This window comes from Gallinula chloropus (genome assembly GCF_964237585.1).
Source record: "Gallinula chloropus genome assembly, chromosome: 2".
Taxonomy (NCBI): Eukaryota; Metazoa; Chordata; class Aves; order Gruiformes; family Rallidae; genus Gallinula; species Gallinula chloropus.
Window position 1 is genome coordinate 41,818,071 of NC_140086.1, and position 24,809 is coordinate 41,842,879.

At 44.7% G+C, this 24,809-nt stretch overlaps 1 protein-coding gene across 1 annotated transcript; it reads left to right on the forward strand.

Annotated features, from left to right (window-relative positions):
* Positions 1 to 8,047: 8,047 nt before the first annotated feature.
* Positions 8,048 to 20,187, forward strand: LOC311188770 (epidermal retinol dehydrogenase 2-like). The gene is made up of 6 exons (XM_084260274.1): positions 8,048 to 8,383; positions 13,560 to 13,691; positions 14,781 to 14,880; positions 16,060 to 16,204; positions 16,753 to 16,878; positions 17,995 to 20,187. The coding sequence occupies exons 1-6, from the start codon at positions 8,063 to 8,065 to the stop codon at positions 18,086 to 18,088; spliced, it is 918 nt and encodes a 305-aa protein (XP_084116400.1). The 5' UTR covers positions 8,048 to 8,062; the 3' UTR covers positions 18,089 to 20,187.
* The last annotated feature ends 4,622 nt before the right edge of the window (positions 20,188 to 24,809 follow it).

Below are 24,809 nucleotides of genomic sequence, written 5' to 3' on the forward strand. Positions count from 1 at the left end.
ATTACTCCTAAGAGCAGATGTGGCCTTCTATATCCACAAGGAATAATTGGACCTTGGCATTAGAGGCCGAACGTCACAGGCATTCCTGTTTGGGTGAAGAGCATAATTTCAGACACGCCTATAATGCTACCTGCTGCCAAGGCTAGAGGCTCCTGCCTGTGCCACACTTTCACATCCCATGGGAGCTCCGATTAAGTTAGTCTTGTTTTGCAGGCTTTCACTCCTCCTCCCACACAACCTTCTGCACTGTGTGGGCACACAGTAAATTTGATTACAGCATCAGCCCAGATGTAAAAACAAAGCCCAAATGTTTTCTTGCAGGGTTTTACTCATCACTTCACCACACTGCAGTAAAATGCTCAGGGAATGACGGAAAGTGTCAAGCCATGATACCAACCATCACATGGTAAACACAGCAGTTTAACAGGCTGTGAACTCTGGGATCTGAGCATCCAATGACAAAGACACAGTGATACTTAGTGCTGGTGTGGTCCTCTTCTGTTGAGGATTTGTCTCTTTCTTAATTTGATTTGTAAGGGATAGAAGCATCCTGTTCAGTGCACCCAGCTGGTGGATGTAGAAAAGTGAGTACAGCACATCTCACCTCACCCTCACTGAACAGGACATCAGAGTCCTCTCAGATGTAGTGAATGGGGCACCAGTGCATAGTAGTTTGTCACTTCTACAATTCCTGTGGTTTTGATCTGCTGACAGAGGGAACTACAATTCAATAAACTTCTGTTAGCACGTAAGTATGACTCAAAGGAAACACATATGTAAGTGGAAATTCAAAATGCAACTCAGTTTTCTCCGTTCAGGGCAATGATCCTTCCTTTTGACTGGAATCTCCTTTGCCCCAGCTTTTTTTTCTTTTGCCAGAGTGCAAATAAAAAATCAATTTTGAAGAACTTCTGTTTAAGTGGTGCTTGTCCTTCATAGGCGACATGGGAGACATTTGACTTCTGTTAGCAAGGCACCAGTTTTCAAAACGAGACCCACTCCTCCCTGGGTGGGAGCAGTATGTGGGCAAAGACAATTTGTTTATGCTGCAACTGCAATGATGTCCCTGCGATTCCTAAAGCAGCTGCCACAGGAAATGTATTAGGATTCTACATGTTTCACGGTGGCATTGTCTGTGCTTCCTTTCCTACTTCTTATCAATTAAAAGCAAGCAGAAAGATCAGACTCTTTACAAGCATATTACACTATTCTACTTCAGCAGCTGGGATAGGGGGAGGTAATTAATGCTTTAATTTCAAAATATTGATCATATTTTGAGTGTTCTGATAGAATTATACATATATATAATAGACATCTATATAAATTATATATATATATGAGCAGACTTTTTAGAGGATGTGGCTCCAACAGCAAGCCAGGCTGTTGTTCTTTCTTACTATTCTAAAGCATGGATGAGTATCCTAGTCACTATGCAGTTGCATTTATCCAGCTTAGACCAGCCCTTACTCTCTATTTGCTTTATCCTCATTTGTTGTGACACATCCATAACCAAGATTAAAGGGGGGTGAAGCCAGGTCAATGTAATCAAAATTCTACCACAGAGTCACATGAATCATAAACAGCAATTTAGTGTGCTGCTGGTTACACTGTTTCACCAGAGGTGCCAATACCTACCTGACAACAAATACCAACAGCTTTTGGGAAATGAAGGTGAGCGAAAATACAGGACAGCCCTCCATAAAAAATGACTACAGACTAGCAGTACACTTAGGTAGCAGAAGTTCTACCCACAAGCAGAAGTGAGAGCACTTACAAAGTTCCTCAGGCTTGTTCTTATGACTTGAGCAACCTTAGGTTCCTTTGAAAGCATCCAGCACACTGTTCCACAAAACACACAAACACCACCAGTTCCAGTTCTGCTCCCTGGGGATTTTGCCAGCACTCACGAACTGGTCCAAAAATAACATGTGGCAAGAGGAAGACATCCTCCTCTAATACAAATCAGGGTAGTTCCATTTCTGAACTTGATTCAAGCACAACAATCCCATTTGGGTCTTCTCTGACCACAGACTGTGGAAGACAGAGATTTGACAGTTTTAAAAAGGGCATCTTTAAGGCTAATTTAAGCCTTTTATCATACAAACAAGTAAGGCATTTAGTGAGTGTTATTTCAGTACCTTTTATTCAGTTGAGTTTATTACCTACAGGAAATCTTTGTACAAGGTGGGGAAAGGAGCCAGGTCTCCCACCTTCTGGCCTCCAACTCCAATCATAAGGTCAGTCTCAATGTTAAATGCTATGAATTTCCAAGTATGACTACAAGGCACACATGTTTTGGATCTGCATGGCAAGGTTTTGGTAGCAGAGTGGAGGTAGGCTGCCAGGGTGGCTTCTGTGAGAAGCTGCTAGAAGTTTCCTCCATGTCCGACAGAGCCCATGGAAGCTGGCTCCAAGGCAGACCCATGGCTGGCCAAGGCCAAGCCAGTCACTGATGGTGGTAATGCCTCTGGGGTAACAGAGTTAGAAAGGGGGGGGAAAAAAAGGAGCAGCAGATTTGCAGCCAGAGAGACTCATGAGAAACTCTGCAGGCATCCAGGTCAGTTAAGGATGGGGAGGAGGCACTCCAGGTGCCAGAGCAGAGATTCCCCTGCAGCCCCTGGAGACCATGGTGAAGCAGGTTGCCCCTCTGCAGCCGATGGAGGATGATGGGGAGCAGAGATTCCACTTGCAGCCCATGGAGGATGATGGGGAGCAGAGATTCCACTTGCAGCCCATGGAGGGCTGGTGGAGACACCTGAGGGAGGCTGTAACCCTGTGGGAAGCCCATGCTGGAGCAAGATCCTGGCAGGACCTGTGACCCCATAGAGAAAGAAGCCCAGGCTGCAGCAGGTTTGCTGGGGGAACTTGAGGCCCTGTGAGGGACCCATGCTGGAGCAGTTTGTGAAGAACTGCAGCCTGCAGGAAGGACTCACATTGGAGAAGTTGGTGGAGGACTCCCTCTGCTGTGGGAGGGACCCTGCACTGGAGCAGGGAAAGAGGGTGAGGAGTCCTCCCTCTGAGGAGGAAGGAGCAGCAGAGACAATGTGTGATGAACTGACCACAACTCCCATTCTCCATTCTTTCATGCTGATTGTGGGGAAGTAGACAGCGAATTTGGAAATAGAGTTGAGCCCAGGAAGAGAGGTGGGGGGAGGTGTTGTAAGATTTTTGTTTCTCATTGTTCTACTGTTTTACTTGGGTAATAAATGAGATTAATTTATTCTAAATTGAGTCTGTTTTGCCCGTGAGAGTAATTGCTAACTGATCTCTCCTCGTCCTTATCTCAACCCACAAGTTATCTCTTCTCTCCCCTGCCCAGCTGAAGAGGTGAATGACATAGCACCTTTGGGGGCCACCTGGTCTCCAGCCAGTGCCAACCCGCTACAAAATATTAAAATCTTTTGAAAATTCAATGAGTTGGTGTTTTTTACACTTCCTTGTTTTAAGCAACCCACCACAATCAATACAATCCACAAAAAGAAAGCAGCAGCCAACCCCAAATTTAATCAGCATCACTGTCTGCCGGATTTCCTGTATTAATACAAGACATCATTAACTCCCAGTAAAATACTCTAATCCAGTGGTTAATTTCACTTCTGTGAGTAGCTCTTGAGGGCACAGCAGTCTATAGTCAAGCCAGTAACTACATACCTGAAAAACCTTTTGACCTCTCTCAACAACACTTAAATAGAATGTGCAGGGGAAGCAAAAAACTATTCATTTAAACAGCACAGCACTTTTCAAACCCCTACTCTTTTTCACTTGTTCCATGGCAAGCATGTAAAGCAACCTGTTCCCTTGACAGCATGTATCACAAGTGTTCTCTCTGTCCTTTCTCCTTGGAAGTGTTTGATCACAGCGAGGTCTCAAAACTTCCTTGGAGATTGCTGAACCAACAGCAGATTTTTAGAGCTGCCTAAAGAAGCTTACATTGTGAATTGCTGTTTCATGTTCTTTATTAGGCAGTATATAAAATGTAGTGTTTCATAAGGAAGCGTTTGCTTAACTCGTCAGATGAAAATACTGCGCAGAAAGTTGTGTGCTCTCCCTTCGAGAGAAGCGTAACAGCAACACACACACAGCAGCCTGGAAAGGGGAAATATTGAAGGATCTTATTCCAGTGCCAAGTTAGTACCCTCACTCATCCTGTCCTCACAGGGATGTTCTTTGAGGCCGTTGCTGTTCAGTGCTTTTCAGCTTCTGCTGCCTAAGGATAAGCTTAAGGTAAAAAGCCACCCGCCAAAGCAATGCTGACCTGAGGGAAGGAAGTACCGACAGCAGCACATACAAATCACTTCACTCCGTTCCTGCATTTCCATTTCTCCCCGTGTCCCGACTACTTCTGGCACACGTTTCCCAAGCTCCAGCCTCGCCCCCGCCCCTGGGAGCACCCCAGCCTGGCGGCCCCTCTCCCCGCGGCGGGGCTTGGCGCAGGGCTCGGCGCCACAGGCCAGGCCAGGCCGTGCCGCCGCCTCCCGCCCCGGCTGCGGGTCTCCCCGCGGGCTGCGACAACCACCCCATAGCAGCGCCTTCTACGCGCGGGCTTCCTTAAATCCCACGCATCCCGAAGCCCACCGACACTGCCCAAAAGGCTTCTCCAAACTTCTACCGAAGCCAAAACCGGCGCTGTCCCCTCCTCTCTCCCGGCACCACCCTCCAGCAGCCCCACGGTGCCCTGCTCCCCCCCCGCAGCCCACCTCGGACAGTGCCTGCATCAGCCCTACAACGCGCATCTAGTCCGGCCGCACGAACTCCGCCTTCTCCCAGCAGATCGCCTCTCCAACAGAAGCTACTTCTTCCCTCGCTAACATCGAGGCGCATAACAATGCCGTCGGTTGTCGGTTGGCTTGGGGTTTCTCTAAAAATCAAACTAGGAGGGGCGGGGGGGGAGGGCAGAGCTGCCCCAAGCGCTCTCGCCCAGCAAGGTGCTCCGTCCTCAAAGACCTCTGCCCGGCCTCGGCGAGGAGCTCAGGGGCCCGACCGCCCTCACCGACTCCACGGACCATAAACAGACCCGGCTTCAGCCCCTTCCCCAGCTTCCTGCGGCTGCGGAGCACAGAGCCTTCCGCTCCGCCCCCGGGCATCCGGTCAGCCCCGCGCCGGGGCGGGCTGCCAGCATAAAGGCAGGGCCGCGCCTTTCCGCCCCGTTCTGCTGCTTGCTGCCCGCTCCTTGCGGGCTGTCTTCCCTCTCTCGTCTGTTCCGGGAGCTGCCTGTAGCTGCGCCACGCCGGGCAGGCGGAGGTACCCGCGGCCGTGGGGGTCCCAGGGCTGCGGGACGGGTCCGCTCGGGCGGGGGAGCCGTGTTTCTCAGCCTCCAGCCGGTAGCGGGGGTGGGCGCAGCCGGGCCCTGCGGGGGTTCGGAGATGCGCGTACCGCGGCGTGAACGGGGCCTGGGGGCGGGCGGCGAGCGGGTCGTGGCAGCTGCCCGAGGGGTTTTCATAGGATGCAGGGGAGGGCACGGTGGTGGCCGGGGCGGTGAGCGAGGTACCGCTACGCTTCAGTCCTCGGACCGCCGGCCGCGGGAGCGCTGTGTTTCTTTGGGAGCTGCAGCCTTTGGGGCGTCCAAAGCAAATTCGCGCTTGGCAGGCTCCGCTCAGGTGCCTGCGAGAGCAGCCTGTAATACCTCCGGCTAGCAGAGGTGTCTGGCGGTTCAGGTGCCAGCCACAGCTCCATCCTTGTGCCTGGGGAGCGCTGGCAGTCTGCAGTAGCCGCTTGCTGAGCCTTAGCACAGGTACCAGCCAGTCCGATGCTGCTGCGAAGTTGTTTGTGCTTGGGGGCTGGGAGGGGGGATGGGGGAATCTGGTGAGCCCTAGTGAAGGCTGCGACACTGCTTTCCAACTTAAAATCCCTCTGCACCTATGTCTGTGTGGGTGTGGGCGTATTAAAAACTAATACGTGGCATCAGGAGGGATCTGAGACGTGAAGTGTGACAAAGGTACCCTCGGCTTATTCACCTGTAAGTTGCTCCCTGATCACTTTAGTTGAGGAGCCAAAATCAGTCCTGGTGTGTCGGCTGCTTTAATTGTCTGTGTGGACACGCTCGGTTGCAGTAGCTGGCGTAATTAGGAGCACTAATGCAGTGAGATAGTGAGAACGGAGGAGTCTTGGCCCACATGGGCTGGGTTGGGTGGGAGGTGTGTCAGTGGGGGTTCTCTCACTGAAGGATGCAGAGTTGGTGTTCTGACAGACAGTCTGTGGCCTGTGTGCCTAAGCCAACACTGCTTCTCTATGAGAAAGTCAGTGCTCCTCTGAGTTATGTCTAATACGTGACTGTTTCAATAAATTACTGACAAGTTCTAAACTGAATTTAGGTCAAATTGTACATTATGCTTTGAAGGAAATGTCCTCTCTTTTTTTCCCATAGGTATTAATTATAACAACCTTATCTATGCCAGAGATGCCAATTTCCTTTCATGCAAGTGGAGGATGTTAACCTTAAGTGCGTTAAACTAGTGTAATTGGTTGCTTCTTCTTCAGACCCGGCAAAGGACATGTGTTTCCAAAAACTTGCTGGTTTTTTGTCATACATGAGATTTAATAACACTTTTAACATTTCTCCTGTAGGACTCTGAGTATGCTTATCTGTAGTAGCTATGAGGTCCTACCACAGGAGATGTCAGTGTTGGCTCTAGAAAAGTGTTCCCGCTGTTTTGATATTTCTTCCATTGCTTGCTTGTGTTGCTGCCTTTTGTCTGTGCCAGAACCTCTGCACACATCTTTGTCCCATTTTAAAAGGAACAGAAGGGGCTCACCCTGTAACTCTTTAGAAAGAACAACTTGTTTCCCTACCCACTATGTTCTTGATGAATGCTTTTCTGTTACCAGACTAGTTTTGAGATGTCCTAATGCTTCTGCCAGAAAACTTTCTGAAATAACTTGCTCAGTTCAAGCAGTGGCCTATCTCTTCAGAACTGGTTTCCCATGTGCATGACGACACGACATGTGTAGCCACATGCTACATTTCATGAACTTTGCTCAGAGTAGCAGATATCTGAGTAACTTATCTCCTGGCACTTGTCAAACACGATTACCTGTACACACAGATAGCAGTGTTAACTAAGAGATGTGATCAAACTGGGCATGCAGTGCCGAAGGTTGAAGTGTAAGTGCCAACCTTTAGCTGAGAAGGAAGATGTTAACCCTTCATACCAGAGTTCATCTGAGATTAAAACTTGCCTTGACCAAGGGTGCCCTTCTAGCACAGCATTCGTATACTGGGAAATAAACAGCATTCTTTCAAGAACAGCCTGCTAGCTGTCAGCACTACTGGGATGAGTACACGCTGCAGAGTTAAATTCCTACCTGAGATGGTATGATTCAAGCCCATTACATTTGCTTAATACAGGGAGTTGAAGAAAGCCAACAGCTTTGCAATGCATTCCTAAACAGAACATTCTTCAGTTGCAAAAGCAGGCTCTCCTCAATAATGGAAGTACTGGCGGTTGTAAAGCTAATTTACCTGGTGTGTTCTGGAGACTTGTAAGCTTATTGTAGTCTGAAGCTCCTGATCCCCTGAAGCTGGTAATATTTCAGCAGGCTTAAGACTATGATTTGGTCTGCATACGGTTTAGGGAGTTGCCTATGAAGCAAAAAAGGTTGTCATCCTAAAAGAATTCTTCCTGACCTAGTCCTAGCTTGTGAGCTCTGAAGTTGTTTGATTGAGCTGTAAATTTTGATTTGCCACACATTTCTGCCCAAGATGCTCAAGGAACAGCTATCACTTTTTGATTCTAGGTTTTAAGTCCACGTTCTCTGAGGACAGAGTGGAACCCCCTGTTGGGAGGGGTGGGGACCTGCCAGATGGTAAATCGATTGTATGCTTTGCTCTGGAGCAGAGTAGGAGCAAACTGGAGATGACACAGGTACAAATGCATCAGATGTGCAGATGTGAGCCTATGTATTCTTTGAAATGGCACTCAGAAGCAGGCTAGAGAAAATACTTAGAATGGATCTGAAAATGCTGTTCAACTTTGAAATATTGATGCTTGCATTTTTTTCTCTTTATGTTTTATTCTTTCTGGTAAACTTTTATTTTTTAGGTACCTAAAGAAATAGCCTCAAGATGAACTTCTTCCTGGAAACGTTGAAAACCATTGGACTTGTTGTTTATTACTTGCTGGAGTCGCTGGTGTTCTTGGTTGTGCCCAGACGGAAGAAGAGTGTTAGTGGTGAAATAGTGCTAGTAACAGGAGCTGGAAGTGGCATTGGAAGACTCTTATCTGTAAAGTTTGCCAGACTTGGAGCCACAGTGGTTCTCTGGGACATTAATCAAGAGGGGCTCAAGGAAACAAGTAGACTGGTCAAAGAAACTGGAGCAGGGAGGGTGCACTGCTACATCTGTGACTGTAGCAAAAGGCAGGACATCTACAGAGTAGCTGATCAGGTAAAGTACCTTATTTGTGGCTTTGACCCTATTTTAAGGTGAATGTTTTGCATGCTTGTATGACATAAAGTTTTAGTAACTTCAAATTAAGAGATTAAAGTTAATTCATTGAGAACATGTTGCACATGCTACCTATTTCAAGAATACAAGTGTTTTTAGGGTTGACTGTGTTCCTTAAAAAATAAAAAAGTGCTGGCTTTCTTTTTCAGTAGCTAATTCCACCTGGGTAGCTTCTTACTGATTCAATTACTGAGCAAGCATTTACTAGTGAAGTGCAGAAAATCAATTTATTGAAGCTAAAGCAGTATTTCAAGTTCTGGCAGCCTTATACCAAAAGTAAGCCCTAAAGACCATACACTGTAAAAAGGATTAACTGCTTAGGCAATTTTCAAATAATTCCATGGCTGTCAGTGGATTCTTGCAGACTTTCTTTATCAGAATGAATAAATGTATCTTGAAGTCTTAAATATTTCTTGCTTTCCTTTGGGAAGAGCTCTGTAAATATAGCATGTGGTTAGATATTTTTGGGTGGCCCAGTAGAATAGCCAAAACCAAAAATTGCTTAACAGTTTTCATTATAACAAACAACCTGTTCTCATTTTGCTTAAAATGTTGCTAAACTTAACTGCTGGACTAGAAAGTTTCCAAAGTGGGTGTTGGCCTGAGGATGTCTTATTTTTAAAAAACAAAGTTCAGCTGTCTTCAGGAACATCTGTTGGCTGAAATAACGCTCCTCTTTTGGTGCTGTTTAAGAAGCTCCAGCCTTCTGCCTCTTCCTACCTGCACAAATGACTAGAACAAACTTTCATAAGTGAAGCTTGTGCACGACTTGCAGCTTATTAGAGTCTGGGAGTATTGGTTTTGTGTTCTGGTACTGCTGATCACCATTGGCTTCTGTTGCAGCTCTGTTATGCCAGCCGAGTTGCACACTTTTGGACCTGGGGGTGCTGGTGGACATCAGGATGACCATGAGCCAACAATGTGCCCTCATGGCCAAGAAGGCCAGTGGCATCCTGGGGTGTATTAGAAGGGTTGTGGTTAGTAGGTCAAGAGAGGTCCTTTTCCCCCCTCCTCTGCCCTGGTGAGACCACTTCTGTCCAGTTCTGGGCCCTCAGTTCAAGAAGGACACAGAACTCCTTGAAAGAGTCCAGCACAGGGCCACCAAGATGATGGAGTGGAACAGCTTCCTTATGAGGAGAGGCTGAGGCAGCAGAGCCTGTTGCTTGGAGGAGACTGAGGGGTGACCTTATTAATGTTTATAAATATGTAAAGGGTGGGAGTCAGGAGGGTGGAGATGGGCTCTTCTCAGTGATGGATGGTGATAAGGGACAATGGGTGCAAGCTGGGGCATAGGATGTTCCATGTGAATATAAGGAGGAACTTTTTCACTGTGAGGTGACAGAGCACTAGAACAGGCTGTCCAGAGAGGCTGTGGAGTCTCCTTCTCTGGAGACATTCAAAACCCCATTGGATGTGTTCCTGTGTGATTTAGTCTAGGTGATCCTGCTCTGACAGAGGGGTGTAGATAAGTGTGTGGCAGGTTAGGGGTTGTAACCATAGGTAGGCAGGAAGAAAGAATTGGTAAGAGGGTCTCAGTGCATGATTCATTGTTTATCATCTTCCAATAATCCTCCTGCTGATCCACATAAAAGAAAATACCCTACTGTTGTTATTTCAGAACTGTCATGTCCTGCTGGTGACTGATGTAGAACCATGCTGACAATTTTCCCATCTTATTAGTGATAAAAAGACTTCAGGTCAACAGTGGCACCAAGCACTAACTAATACTAATGTGGTGTAGTAGACTTTGGCTCGGTGTGCAGCATCTGCCTTTGCAAACTGAGACAGTGTGGTTCCAGGTTTTGTTTTCTCCTTCCTGGTGGTTCAGCTTCACGCACCGACTTGGAGTCTTGCAAGACTACAGCAAACAAAATTCATGCAGGCAGAGCAGGATATGGTTGGAGCTTTTGTGCCCAGTAAAACAATCTCAAAGTGAAAACAGAATGTATGCGAACCTCAGACCTGATTCTGGTACTTCATCAGCCACAGAGAGACCACAGAAAAGTCACTTCAGGTAGGAAGAAAACCAAGAAGCCCTACATGTGTGGTATCCCTGGGCCTTTCCTGTCCCAGCAGGGTGAGGGACAGCTTTTAGCTACCAAGGACTGTAGCTTAATTTCCAGAAGTACCCAAAAGGAATGTGGTATTCTCTGACCTACCCTCTGTCCTTTCCTCCCCTTTAAGAATCTAAGGCTTTGAATGAGGGAATGTTTTTTGACCCTCCTACTTGTAAGGAAACAGAAGCCTTTTCCTCACTGCCATGTTAGAGTTGCCTCTGGGCTTGTGCTTACGTCCAGGATCTCTCTTGCCTGGTGCTTTTTGGTTTATCCACTGTGTTTTCTTACTTGTTAGTCAAGATGACAATTTGCAGTCGGTTTTCTACACTTCTGAGAATCTCCTGTGTGTGCAGAGGAACAGCAGTAGAGGCATGCTTCCTGGTGGTATTTCATGCTGCCTAGAAAACGTTCAGTGCTGTGTTCCACCTCTTGTAGATACAGAGAGGATTGTGGTCCTTAGAATGTAGATACTTTGGGATGCTGTTGGGAGTCTGGGTTAGTCACTACTAAATTTCAATAAACAATCATAAATGCAGAAATAAGCTCTTTATTTAAAAGCAATCTTTTTACATGAAAAATGTTTACCCAGATCAGCAGTTTGCATAAGGCTTGCCTTACTTCGGCCTAAAACAAGCACTTGATAAGTTGACACTATTCCCCACCTCCCCAGTAGCTAAAGCAAAGGCTTGATAAAGGTGGTCTGATTCAGAGGGGAGTGTGGAAGCCTGGGCTGAGTGCCTTGGCTCTGTCGTGCACAATGGAGGGAATTTAGACAGCTAATTAGCTGCTACATCTAGTTAGTAGGGTAGCAGCATGAACAGAGGTGGTGTGAAGCTGGAAATGTTGGGCTTGCAAGGAGGCACTTAAATCTGCTTTGAAAGTGCCACTATGTTTTAGAAGACTGAATAGAGACGAGTGGTAAAGGACAGGATTGTTCAGGTTTTCAGCACTAGTTAGAAATGGGATGATGTGAGATTCTGTTCTTGTTTCCTTTTTCCCACTGAACTGCAATGCCCCAACCACCAAGTTATAAACTGTATGTACCACACCTGCCACCTGTCTTGTGTTGGCAGAAAAAAAAAGCATGACTACTTGGGTATTTATTTGCCTGATTTGGGGAACTGGTCCAGGCTTCCAAAATTGCTAGATCATCTGGCACAAGGCAGTGTTAAAACATTTACTAATGATTACATTTCGGTCCCTGAAAACATACAAATTTTAATGTGATGAGGGATACATCCTCTGTCGAAGGCTGCCTATGAACATCAAGTGGTGCTGCTGCAGAAGTACTTATACTTATCCTGTAATTGTTTACTATTATAAAATGTAGCCAACCTGGTCTGCTTGTGCTTTCTTCAGTCACTATAGGCACCTAGCAAAGGATTCTGTCATAGAATCATCATAGGATCATAGAGTTGTCATCTGCAGCTATATGGCCAGATGACATTGAAACATGGCTTCTCAGAGCTGCTGATCAGCACGTTTAGCTCTTGATCTGGTAATTGTAACTTAAACAACATAGAGTACTTACTTCCTTTTTCCTAGACAGCTCAGATCAGTGAACTGCACTTCACATAGTGCATTCAATGTTTTCATTCTTCTTTTGAGAGCTGGCCTAGTATCTTGGTGTCAGCTGGCCTGTGGTGGTTCTCTCAACTGAGTCTGTTTCTGAAAGTCCTCATTCTGGAGCTAAAATGAGAACTGTACTTTCTCCTACTGAACTAAATGTGTGGATATTCTTTGGCCAATGTATTTTCTGGGAACCATCTTATAAGGGTTCTGGTACAGCATTAGTATTGAAGCAAATACACTAGAAGAACCAAGCTCATGCGCCGTGAGCCCCAGAAGCTCGTAAGGCTTTTGCCTACTGTGAATGTACATGTCCTAAAATCTTTCTTTATCCAGAACCCTACATCTTTTGTTTCATAACAAACTACCACCCTGCCCTGAGCTCTTCTCATTTCTTGTGTTGCCCTGAGAACTACTGTCAGTGGAGACACAATGTTCTTTCAGGCTGTCTTTGTGAGAAATAAACCTCTGAAAAAAACCCTTTTTGCTTGGCAAGATAAACTCTTAAGTTCCTGACCTGTAAAGTGGCTTGAAGTAGTCAAGATACTTGAATAAATAAAAATGTTCTGAGGAAGTAATTGATTTTACAGGAGATCTTTTGTTGCTGCCTACGCATATGAGGAATACTTCTTACCAAAACTATGTTTGCCCATTCTTATTCCAACACACTGAGGGCAGAAAGCCCCCATCTGCTCCCCAAGAAAGCTGATTTAGTGTGTGCTGTGAAATGCAAGTGAAGCTACCACTAGTGGAAAAAATGACTATGTATTAATACACGGCAGTGTTTAACACTCACTGTTAGAAGTGGAATATGGGGAAAACAGCATGAAGAATCTTGAAATATCTGAAATATTACAGTGCCACCATACTGCTGCCCAGTGCAGTGGGAGAGATGAATCCCTGGGCTGTTGGGATGCAGGCAGATAATGCTGCCAACAGGGAAGCCAGTTTTCCTTCTGCTCTGTGAGCTGCTTCAGTCTTCAAGTTGTGTGGCAGCACTGCTGGGTATAATGCAAAGAAGCTCTCACATGTAAAAGCTTAGGCACTGCAGCCCTCCTATAGATTTGGTGTAGCTGACTCTGGTAGATCCATGCCTGAGGATCTATGCACTGTGCCTCACCACGTGGTGTAGAAATGACCCTATGAACAGAATTGCTCGTTAGTTTTAAGATGGATTTACTGTAGCAACATGTTTATTGTGTTAGTTAAGCTCTCTGCAACAGAAACTTACCTGGAGTAGTGACAGTGAGCACCAGAGGTGCTGGAAACAGAAGCCTGGGTAGAGCTGTTGGGCTCCACACCTCCAGAGAAAGGCCGGTTGTAAGCTCGGCTCTAAAAAGGCATTAGGCATGAAAGAACCTGAGGTGTCTGTGTAGCAATCATAAGTTAAGCCTAGCTGAAATGTGAAATATTTCTATTATGTTTTCATGTATAAAACTGGGAAAGTAGATTTTGTATTTGTGTAACATCTTGGGGCTTTTTTGGTTTAGGTTAAAAAAGAAGTTGGTGATGTTAGCATCCTGGTCAACAACGCTGGTATTGTAACTGGGAAGAGATTTCTCGATTCTCCAGACTCACTTGTGGAAAAAACCATGGAAGTGAACACGATGGCACACTTCTGGGTAATACCTGTACTTTACATATATGTACTAAACCAGCCCTTTAACATATTTTCAGTGTTAATTTTGCCTTTTGGAACTGAGGGAAGTATGGAAATATGTATATATAGTTCACTGTGAGTTCAGTCAGAAATGATACAAGAAGCTACTTTCTGTGCCCAGGAGTCTGTAAAATAAAAGAGGTGGAAGAATGGATCCTTTGGGAACTTCTGGGATAGGTAGGTGGAAGCAAAACTGCTTTGTGTTTGGAAATAAGTCTTGAGAACTGAAGATGACATTCTACAAAATGCTGAAGCCAGTAACGTTATAATCCCTCAGTGTTAATTGCCTTGAAGGAGGCCCAGCCTAAAGGTTGCTGCTCTAGTAACAGAGAAGCATTTAATTCTCTTCGTGTTCTAGTTGCTTTGTGGTAATGATAGCTTCAGTCAGAAATGTCATGTGTTCAGACAGCGGTATTTTAAAGCAGGGGGTGTCAAAAAAAGAAGTGATTTGGGGTTTTTTTCCAAATTGAGTAACTTAATGGGCTTTTTCTACCTTCTAAGGAAAGCATGTTATCTACACATTCTCAAAGAATTTCACACAGTGTTTCTATCATAAAGAAGGGGATGTTAGAATGTGCTCTGGTTTCCTAATAAATAAAATTAATCACAAAGATTACATTCATTTGATAGACATGAAACTAAAAATGTTGCCATTTTACAAAACTTCAAATGAGCACTTAATTCTTGTTTGAAACCTTGCAGTGCTGAGCTCTATGATGAAAAATTTAACAACTAGTTGAAGCTGTATCTTTACCTTTCAGCAAATTAGCATCTGTCTCTGGTGTTGAGAAGGAACTGGTACTGGTGGGGCCCGGGAAGTCCCAACTTAATAGCTGAATGATAGTTTGAAAAACAAACTGGGGGGAAAAGGGGGAGGGCCTGGGGGGGGGGGTGGGGAGGGGAGGGTGTCATGTTTTGGTTTTTTCCATAACAGAAGCAGGGGAAATTATTGAAACTTTGGGGAGAATTTATTTAAAAGAGACCTTCAATATATTATATTGCATAGCTAGCTTAGTAATGTGTTGCATGGCAACTCTGACTTACATTGCAGACTTACAAAGCCTTCCTCCCAGCAATGATAGCCTCTAACCACGGACACTTGGTTAGTATTGCAAGCTCAGCGGGACTGACCGGAGTCAGCAATCTTTCAGGTAGAGTACTAAAGCTCATGTTTGTTTAGCCAATTAGTGTGACTTAAACTCTGTAATCAATACTCATGGGGAAAAAAAATCCTAACTTGGAGTTTCTGGGTCTTTGCATGTAGATAAAGTAAATGGTCATGCTTTTGGACCAGCTGACCTTATAGACTGCTCATTTCAAAGAGTTTTTCAGAAGCTCAGCAGTCCTGTGAAACAGGTTTTTCTACCAAGGCAGTTAGAGCATCTAGGAGCCATCTAGAACTTGGGGGACTTAGAGCTGCAGTGTTGATGAAGTTAACCTGTAGGTATTTGGTGGGGAAGAGACTGCTTTTTTTTTTTTTTTAATATATGTTCTCAGGCTAAGCAGAATTCTGTACAGGTTTCCCTAACTCCAAGAACTGCTAAAATCCAGATGCAGTACAGAGGTGATACCTCGTTTTTCCACTCTTTCTCAGCCATTCAGTCAAGAGGATCCATATGGTGGTGGACAGAAAGTGTTGAGATTAAGGCAAACTCAGAAGGCATTTCTGGAAAATGCATGCAAAGAGGGAGGCTGAAAGGAAATATGGTGGCATAGCAATAAAAGGAATCTAACTTCAAGGCAGTGATAACATAGAAAAACCTAATTTCAAGTTGAAACTACATTAGAGAGTCTTGAAAGCTCGAGTTTGATGCATAAGAAGCTAGTGCATGGACTCAAAGGCAAGGTCGCTATGGAAAGATAATCTAATTTGCTATTTTTCACTAGGGAGTGGAAAGGTACTATCAGGGATGCAGTGAGAAACCTCTGTCTGCCAATCTAGAACAAGTTAACTTAGGGAAAGTAAAGGAGTAAATCATATCAAAGGCAAACTTTATTAATAACCTAATCCTGAAAACAGTTCACACTCCGTTGTGTTTCAGTATGGGACAGTAGTTTCCTGCAGGTAATGTGCATATATCACTTCTGTACTATAGTGCTGCTGCTGCATTGTGTTAAAGAAAACAACCCAACAAACAAACAAACCCCACCAAAACTCAAAACACCTGTGGCAAGTTACTTTACTTCCTAGAGCATAGTTTTGTCCCTGTTCTCTGTCAAAAGCTGTTATTGCTCCTGTGTCAGTGGCAGGACTCGCTGAACCTGTTTAATAAAGTTTATTTAGTAAATTAAAACCTGTAACTGCAATTGATGTCTTATTTATTTTACAGATTACTGTTCGAGTAAATTTGCAGCCGTTGGTTTTGCAGAGTCAGTTAATTTAGAGATGACAGCTCTGAGGAAGAGTGGTATTAAAACCACCATTGTGTGTCCTTTTTTCATAAACACGGGAATGTTTGATGGCTGTGGGACTAAGTGAGTCAACTCTTGTGAGGGTTTGATGCAGCTTACACATCTAGCATGTTAGCTACTCCTATCTCTCTTATGAAAATCATGAGCTAGGCTTTTTTTTTTTCTTTCTGCTTGTGTCATCTTTAGGGGTTAACTGCTATCCAGTGCCTGGGCAACCCAAATGGCAAAGCCTTTGGTACTTTACTGGTCCTTTAAGCTGAAATGTGAAACGTGATTGCTCTCTTTTCCTCTACAGAAGCCAAATACTCCAGTTGCCCTTTCTAGTTCCTAAGCCCTCATTCACCTCCTGAAACCAGTGGCATAGCTTTGCTCAGTATGCTTATTTAATGACAGATTTTGGAGCCAAATAAAAGCCTAGTATGTCTTATGAGGGATCATACAAAGGGAAAATAACAATGGTCACTCACTAACATAATGAAGGTTCTGTTGTACATAGGATTTCTGGTATTTATTATTTCTTGTAGTCAAATAACTGCAAACTGGAGGCTTATTTTGAGTCAAATGTGATTCCAGAGCAATTTGTATTGTAGTCAAAAAGTCTTGTCTTCCAGGTGGCCACGTCTGCTTCCCAATCTGAACCCAGAGTATGTGGCTGAGAAGATAATCACTGCTGTTCGTCGGGACCAAGAAATACTGCTGTTACCACGCAGCCTCTATGTTATGTTTGCCTTGAAAAAGTAAGCTATACCTTGCCTTCTTTTCCTCTCTCTTTTCTGCCCAGGGATGTTTCAGCTATATTTTTGACTAAAAGTGTGAACCAGGCTTCTACTTGGTGTGAATTTTCATCAAGTTCTGCATACTTCTGGAGGGTGGTTTCAGGGTGGGGTGGTTTTTTTGTTTGTTTAGGGTTTTTTTTTTTAATTTCTAGGTGTTTGGTCTTACCTGTGGACAACAGAACAGAAATGTCTAATGGGGCCTTGTTGACTCCATTGGGGTGCAGTCTTACTGAGGGCTCTGGATTCTGGGCCTGCTTGTCAGTCACTGCATATCTGGGGTCTTGCCCCCTCCACCCTAACATTAGGGACTTTGTTGCAAGACAGGTTGGGAAATGGATCTGTCTGATCACTCAGGCTGCCAGATGAGCGTAGTGGGTGTTTTGAGAGGGCCATTGGTACTCCAGAATAGTCTGTCCTTGCCAGTGTTGTGGTTCAGGCCCAGCAGGCAGCTGAGTGCCACACAGCTGCTTGCTCAACTCGCAGCAAGGGCTTGGGGAGGAGAATGAGAAAGACTCGTGGGTTGAGATAACGACAGCCTAATAGGATAACAAAGGAAGGGAATAATAACAATAGTCATTATTATTATAAAACAAATGCGATTGCTCACCACATGCGGAAGGGAAGAGAAAGCAACCCAGTGCTGTCTGCTTCCAAGCAGCAATCCTGCCTCCTGGCTCACTGCCCCAGTTATATAGGGAGGATGACATCATACAGTATGGAATATCCCTCTGGCCAGCCTGGGTCAGCTGTCCTAGCTGTGCTCTCCCAGCTCCTTGTGCACCTGGCAGGGCGTGGGAAGCTGAAAAGTCCCTGACTTAAGTAGTTGTAGTGTTTACACTAGCAACAACTGCACACATCAGCGTGTTATCAGTGATGTTCTCATACTAAATCTAAAACACAGCACTGTGCCAGCTACCAGAAAAAAAATTAGTCTATCCCAGCTGAAACCAGGACAGTCAGTATGACTCAAGTAAAACTAGTTCTGTGATAAAACTGCACAACTTCTCTGATACCTATTTCAGCTTTTTCTTTTTTCTTTGGTTTTTTTATTCCTCCTTCAACTACCCTCCCTTACAGTATCCTACCAGTGAAAATAAATGTTCTCCTTATGGAGTATTTTGGATGCCTCCACATCATGGATACCTTCAGAGGTCGAGCGAAGAAGGACTGAAAAAGTGCAAAATTCAGAGTGCGGCAACTCTAAAGTGGACCTTGTTAAAGGTGGTGATGGGAAAGGTCTGCTTCTCTAGCAACTGTGAACTTAAGGGGCCTCCTGTCTCATTAGTAACAATGTTTGTGGAAATTGCTTTTCAATTGGCTCTTAATCAAGTTGGCCTTCACTCCAATTATATATATTTTTTTTTTAATCTAGTGAGCTGTTTTCACCTCATGGAGATATGATAATTGCAGTTAGTTCATTTTGGTTATGTCTGTTATAATGCCTTCAATATGATCCTGCATCACAGACTAACAATTGGCAGGTTTTGGGGGAGAAGGGACAAGGAAACTACCTGTGTTTGTCAGGGAGTGAACCTGCCATTCACTGAAGCATGAGAGGGGCTGTATTGCTGCAGCCATTGCTGTTCCCCGGTGAGCTGAGGAATTTAAGAGTTTCCCTACCTGACAGGTTTGAATTTATACAGATGGAAGTTTTGTGGAATTAAAATATGTGCTGTGTTGGTGCAAAAGCAATGAAATATATTAATTTTTGGAGGTGATGATTTCAGGTCTCACAGGTGACTCTGGATGTTGAGGTGAGGAGAGGGAAGGATGTATATTATGCATTTGTGCTGCTAATCTTCTTGTCTTAATTTATTTTGAAAGCTAATACTATGACTGCAACTTTGTAGTACAAGTCTTTGTATCTAAGTGCAGTGTTTTAAGAACAATTTTATATTTTCATCTCCCAAGCAGAATAAACTCAAAGCTTAAGACTGTCAATCTAGGTGGGCTATCCAACATCTTGCCCAGTAAGACAATGAGCTACTAAAAACCAAGGTACTGAATTGTTAATTGGGGCGTTTCTCTGGATTACTTCAGAAGAGGGTGATGCTGATAGAACTGGGGTGAATGGGATCGTTACAGCCATCACTGGAGTTAACAGCATTATGTTTTGCGGCTCACAGTTGGGTGGCAGGTTGCCTTGTGTCTATAGGCTCTTGTTTTACTTTCCCTTTACTCTTAGGACTACTCATTTATTTTGGACCTACACTGAGGAGGTCTTGCCTTTTTTTGACAGTGGCTCCCTTTGGAAAATTGAAAGCCCCCTTGACTTTAGGTATATCCAAAACAAGAAAAACAAAGATTATACCTTGAATGGATGTCACGTGCGGGTGTTGGCTCAGCCCACCTTGTGTCACAGTACTCTCAGCAATTGGTAAAACCTGCAAACAAAGACTTAAAATGCATTAGCATGCAATTAGTTGAAGGACAGGATGGAGAAACGGGTAATTTTATTCTTCCCCATGGTGGCCAAGAAACTACCTTTCATTCCACAATTAGTGAGGTTTACCCTCAGAGAAAGGTTTACATAGAACTACTGTACTACTGATGAGCAAGAAAGACTGAGTAAAACAAGCATGTTAAAAACAGCCTTACCTTTGTGATTGATTGTTGAGAGCTAGAATGCAGGCTGATCAAGAAAAGACTTGTGTTAAATGCCCTTTTACACCTGCAGCTTTTACACTTCAGAAGTTCCGCTCACGCTTCAGGAAATCAGAAGTTACTAATTAAAAACTAGATATTGCCTGAATGTGCTGCCCATAGGTACATTGCACTGCTCACAAGGTCAGCCACTAATAACTGTGAGGTGTATCTCTGTCTTGCAGACCCCTCACCTTTTTACACTAACAGAGCACATTGTTTCTCCTAACTATGAAATACCAGCCGTGCAGGACTCTGGAGCAAAGAAGTGGATTGTACATTAGGAACAGTATGTATCAGGCTCCAGCTCTTGTCAGGGCAAGTAGCTTTTCATTCTCAGTGTCTCTGCAAACATGTTCTGCTGAGGGAAACTGAAAGCAGTGGTTTGGCTGTGGTACTTGTGGGTTCTCAGCAGAACATGTGCCAGAGAAGTACATCTCTCTAGGGCCTTTGCTACATCACAGAATCATTGAACATGGAAAGGGCATCTGCTCAGAGCAAGGTCAATTGGAGCAAGCTGCTCAGTACTCTGTCCACTCAAGTTTTGACTAAGGCTGGAGACTGCAACCTATTCTAGCAATTGTTCACACTTGGTTTAAAAACAAATAAATGAATGTTTAAATTGAATCTTTTTTGTTGTTTTTTGTTTCATTGGGGTTTTTCTCCAAGTTGTGCCCGTTGCCTCTTGTTCTTCCAGTGGATACCACTAAGAGCCTGGCTCTGTGTTCCACCTTCCTGTCACGTGCTGATGCACACTGAACCTGAGCCTTTTCTTCTCTGGACTGAGCAATTCTGGCACACTCACCCTCTTTGTATGGCAGGTGGTGCCCTGCCTTGTCTGTGGCCCTTCACTGGATTTTCACTGCAGTATGTTCATATCTTCTAGAGACCAAGTTCTGTAATAGGCTGTTTACAGTCTGTCACTAGAAGATCTCTGATAGCTAGCTAGCCTGGTAGGGGTGTGCAATACTGCTTTCATCCCAGTGTGCAGCTACTGCTTGGAAAAATATGGTCACTGTCAAACTACTTTGTGGTTCTTGCCTGTCCTGTTGGTGGTTTAGATCTCCCGCTTTATGCATCTGTCATACCACCTCAGGCAAAGTTGTGTTCTGGCAGCCAAGCAGTGCAAACCCTTCCCCTGTGTTCAGGAGGTAATATGGGGTGAGTGCTTGGACCTTCAAGTGATGCATGAACTTTTTGAAATAAAAGATGGCTTAGCTCCAGCATAACAATGATCATGACTGGTTACTTTCCTAATGCCAAAAAGGGCTCTTTCTTCCCATTCTCAGCAAGAAAAGTCCTTCTAGAAGGACTCTGGTGAGATCTAAAGAGGAACATGAAATGGACGAGCATCTCAGTTGTGACAGCATCATGCCTGGTAACAGCAGGGGCTTGCTTTCTGAAGTACAGGGGGCAGCTCCCACAAAGGAATTTCTGGTTTCATGGCCATTGCTTGAAATGTTAGTCTGTAGTGAAACAACTTGGTCCTGAATTTGACTAGAATGGCTGCATTGGCTTCATAGTCACTGATGTGGTGATTCAAAGAAAGCCCAGAACATGCCATTTTCTGCATGTTATGTGTCTTTTCCATGTGAGTTCATACTCCTGTGGTAACTCAAATCTTACTATCCTCTCATGCTTCCAGGCATAGAGAATATAGTTTTTCGTGGGACTAACTTAATCTTCTAAACAAGACTGAGGAGGAAAAGAACAAAAATAGCAGCTGAGATACAGGCTATATACCTAGTGGAAGGTGTCCCTGCCCACAGCAGTGGGGTTGGAACTAGATGATCTTTAAGCTCTCCTCCACCCCAAGCCATTCTCTGAATTTGGAAATCACACCTGAGAGCAATATGCAACTGCTTGGAAGGTGGTCTGATCTCATTTGAGGAAGATACCAACCCTCTTTTCTGGTAACTTTCCTAGTGATAGTTGATCTTCTGAACACTCCTGTATGGACTGTGTGCTTTGCTAAGCTGTCCAAAACCATAGGTTTTGTAAAATGCATTTAACAAAGTAACTCAGCTTCTCTGTCTGAGTTTCTCTTTGCTGTGACAGTCAGGATAGACAGGTGTGGACCTACAGCTATCAGGTATTCCAGGGGAATACAGAACCAGTGAGACTTAGCAGGGTCACTGATGCTTCAATAGGTGGGGGAGAATTCCAGGCACTGGCTCTACTGGCTTTTGTCCTCTCGGTGTATAACACACTTTCCCTGTAGTCCCAGGTATCTCCAGCTTGACAGACCTCTGCCACCACACTCACAGCCTGGAGTTCTGGAGATAGGATATAGCTGAGGAAAACAGCTTTATCCAGGGAAAGAGGGGTGAAAAAAAACCTTCTTCCTTTGACCTTAGTAATGTTCACTCTAGGAGTAAGAGTGTCCTCGTGATCCAGACACAGGCGTGCAAGAAAAGATAGTGACACTGCTGTCGGCTGTATGCCAGGGTGCCTGGCAGTGCTGGGGGTGCTGGGGAGTTCCTGAGGCATCAAAGCAAACCCTGATGATTGGAATGGCTGTGTTGAGAGACATCACCCTCATCTAAGGTGGTGAATAACTACACCTATTTAAGGCAACATGGCTCTGCAGGACCTGTGTTGGGATAGTTCTCCAGAACTAGTTCTCCCAGGGGGGAGGACCTACAGAAAAGACCCAGGAGAGGCAGAGCCTTAAGATGGGTTTTGGCGTGTTCTGACACTTCCTCCTCTCCATGTGTTGAAGTCTGGAGGCACCATCTCTGGCTGTGGCACAGAATCAACAGAGCCAGAACACGAGCAGCAGCCACAGCACTGTCAGCAGATGCAGCCAACAGCAAAGAAAGGTTCTTGCCAAACAACTTGCATCTGTTGGCATCATAAGCTTCATGCTGTGAAGGTGCCATGATCTAGGCTATGAAACCTAGGTGGTGGTGGGATCCTACTGAGGAGGAACCTGCATCACTTGTATTAAGTGCATCACTGTAAAAGCAGCATCGTAAAAGTGGAAAAAGTGAGGAAATTTATTCCACTGGTTCAAATCCTGATCCACTACATACGTTGAGGGATGCAAGAAAAGAAGGAAGGGTGATACTGTTGATGAATAATTAGTTGGTACATGGTCTCTTTATGAGAAGTATCAGAAGACATCCTTTTGGTCTATGGGATTCTTGAAGTCTGGACCTGTTTCTATTGTTTTGTAGAATTTCCTGAGCTGAAAGAGGGGTCGGTTAGGGTGGTGTCTTAAAGTCTCTAATGAGGTGTTTTGCAAAGATGGCAAGCAGAGAGCAACTTGGAAAAGCAGAATAAAGCACTGGGGGTGTGTGTGTGCATGTATTCCCCCCCCCCCCATTAATCTTCAAACTAAATATAACCTACATGAAGAATGATTTGAGGTGAGGAGGGGGCTCAGAAAAGGCAGTAGCCTCTTTCAGAGAATATTTGAAGTCAGAGAGCTGAAAGGTGGTGTTTTGTTCCTAATTGGTGCAGTCATTACCCATCTTCTTTCCCCACTGTGTAAGCAAGCAATCAGCTTTGACTTTCTTTGGGATGCACTGAAAATACCTGCTGATCAGGGGTAGAGTGGTCCTGCATCTAACTTTCATCACCAAGTATTCATGGCACTGCATCTGTAATGACTTCCAAGCACTTCAAGATTTCTGGAAATTCCTTGGCTCTCATCCTATTACCACTCCCAAGTTGGACTGTAGGAAGACTTGGATGGAAAATATTAAGATCCTTTGTACTTTGTCTGTGGAGAGAAAGGGCTGCTATAAATTGCTGTTATCTTAGGGCTTTTTAAGGAAAGCTACAGTCCCTTAAGAAATCAGATTCCTCTTAAAAACCATTATCTTATGAGAAAAAAAATATCACTTACATACACATACATCATGCTTGGAATAAAGTTACTAGACTGGTAAATAGCTTCTCTAGTCTGCAGGAGACTGCCAAACTAAAATGGCTATTGGTTTGAGAATTAATTGAGGTGGAAATGCAAAAAAAAAAAAAAAATAAAAAAAGGAGCAAATCACAGTCAGGACGATGCTGCTGATTCTTGTTTGGTGCTAAGACTTGGGAGTGCTCTCATCCAGCTCAGCACGGGGCTCAGCAGCAGCTTTCCCCTGCGGTGGCAATGGTGTTAGAGTACACGGTACTACACACTGCTCAGAGGGGGGGGGGTGTGTATCCTTGCACTTGGTTTTCTCCAGATACTGGGATTTCTGCGTGTGGTGATGTTTTGGAACATGGGATGTTCATGGGGGGAAAACATACATGAAGAAATGTTCTCCTGTCTTTCTCAAACAACATGCTTGTCCTGGGACTAACCTGAGGGCTTACCGAGAGACAGTAGGCTCATGCTTAAATGAGCAAACCTGCCTCATACTGGAATTCTGTCACATCCTTGAACCTTCCCCCACAAAAATGTTACTAACAATCAGATTTATTCCAAAAATAAGAACTGATAAAATTAGACTCATTCATTTAGCTTGGTCCTGCCAGATGATGAACCCTCTGGTTTTGTTGCAAGGAGGAGTTACTTACACAGATACGTAACTCTGAGTAAACCTTTTTGGCACTGTTTTCTCTACCCTTGAACCATCGTTGTGCAACCACTGGTTCGCAGGGTTTTGGCTCGAAGGATCCTGACAAAGATGAAAGGAAATACCTGTTAGGAAAGGGTGGTCTGGCCAACCAGCTGAACAGGGGCCATGACGCTTGCTGCTCTCCACAGTGCGGGGAGGAGAGCTAAAGATGTGCTTTTCTTGAGGGTGGAGCCAACCCCCAAATATCTATTAAGGCACACAACAAAGATGCCAAAGTGAACACCAGCCAGCAAAATAATTGCCATGGCAGGTAAAGCTTAGGGGTTGTTTTTCTTCATACTTACTAAATACTGTCCTCTTCAAACTTCAGCCACTCAAAGAACTATTGCTGGTTCAATTAAGCAGTTCAAATCTGTACCACTGCAGGTGGAGAATAAAACACATGCTGGCTCTTGACAAGGGTCACAACAGGGACTTGGAGATGATCTCAGGAGGTCTACTCGCTTCTCAGCAGGGGCGCGTGGTGCTACTGTTGCTGAGAACAGGCAGTTGGCTGACACTCAACTTTGACTATCAAGGAGAAGAGGGTGCCAACACTGTAAGAAATAGTAAAAAAGTCCCGTTGATCACATTAGCTAAAAGCTATTGTGGTAAACTAGCATTGATTGTATGTCCCAAACTGCCCATAGTGGAAGGACATTCAGACTCACCACACAGTGACAGCAGGCT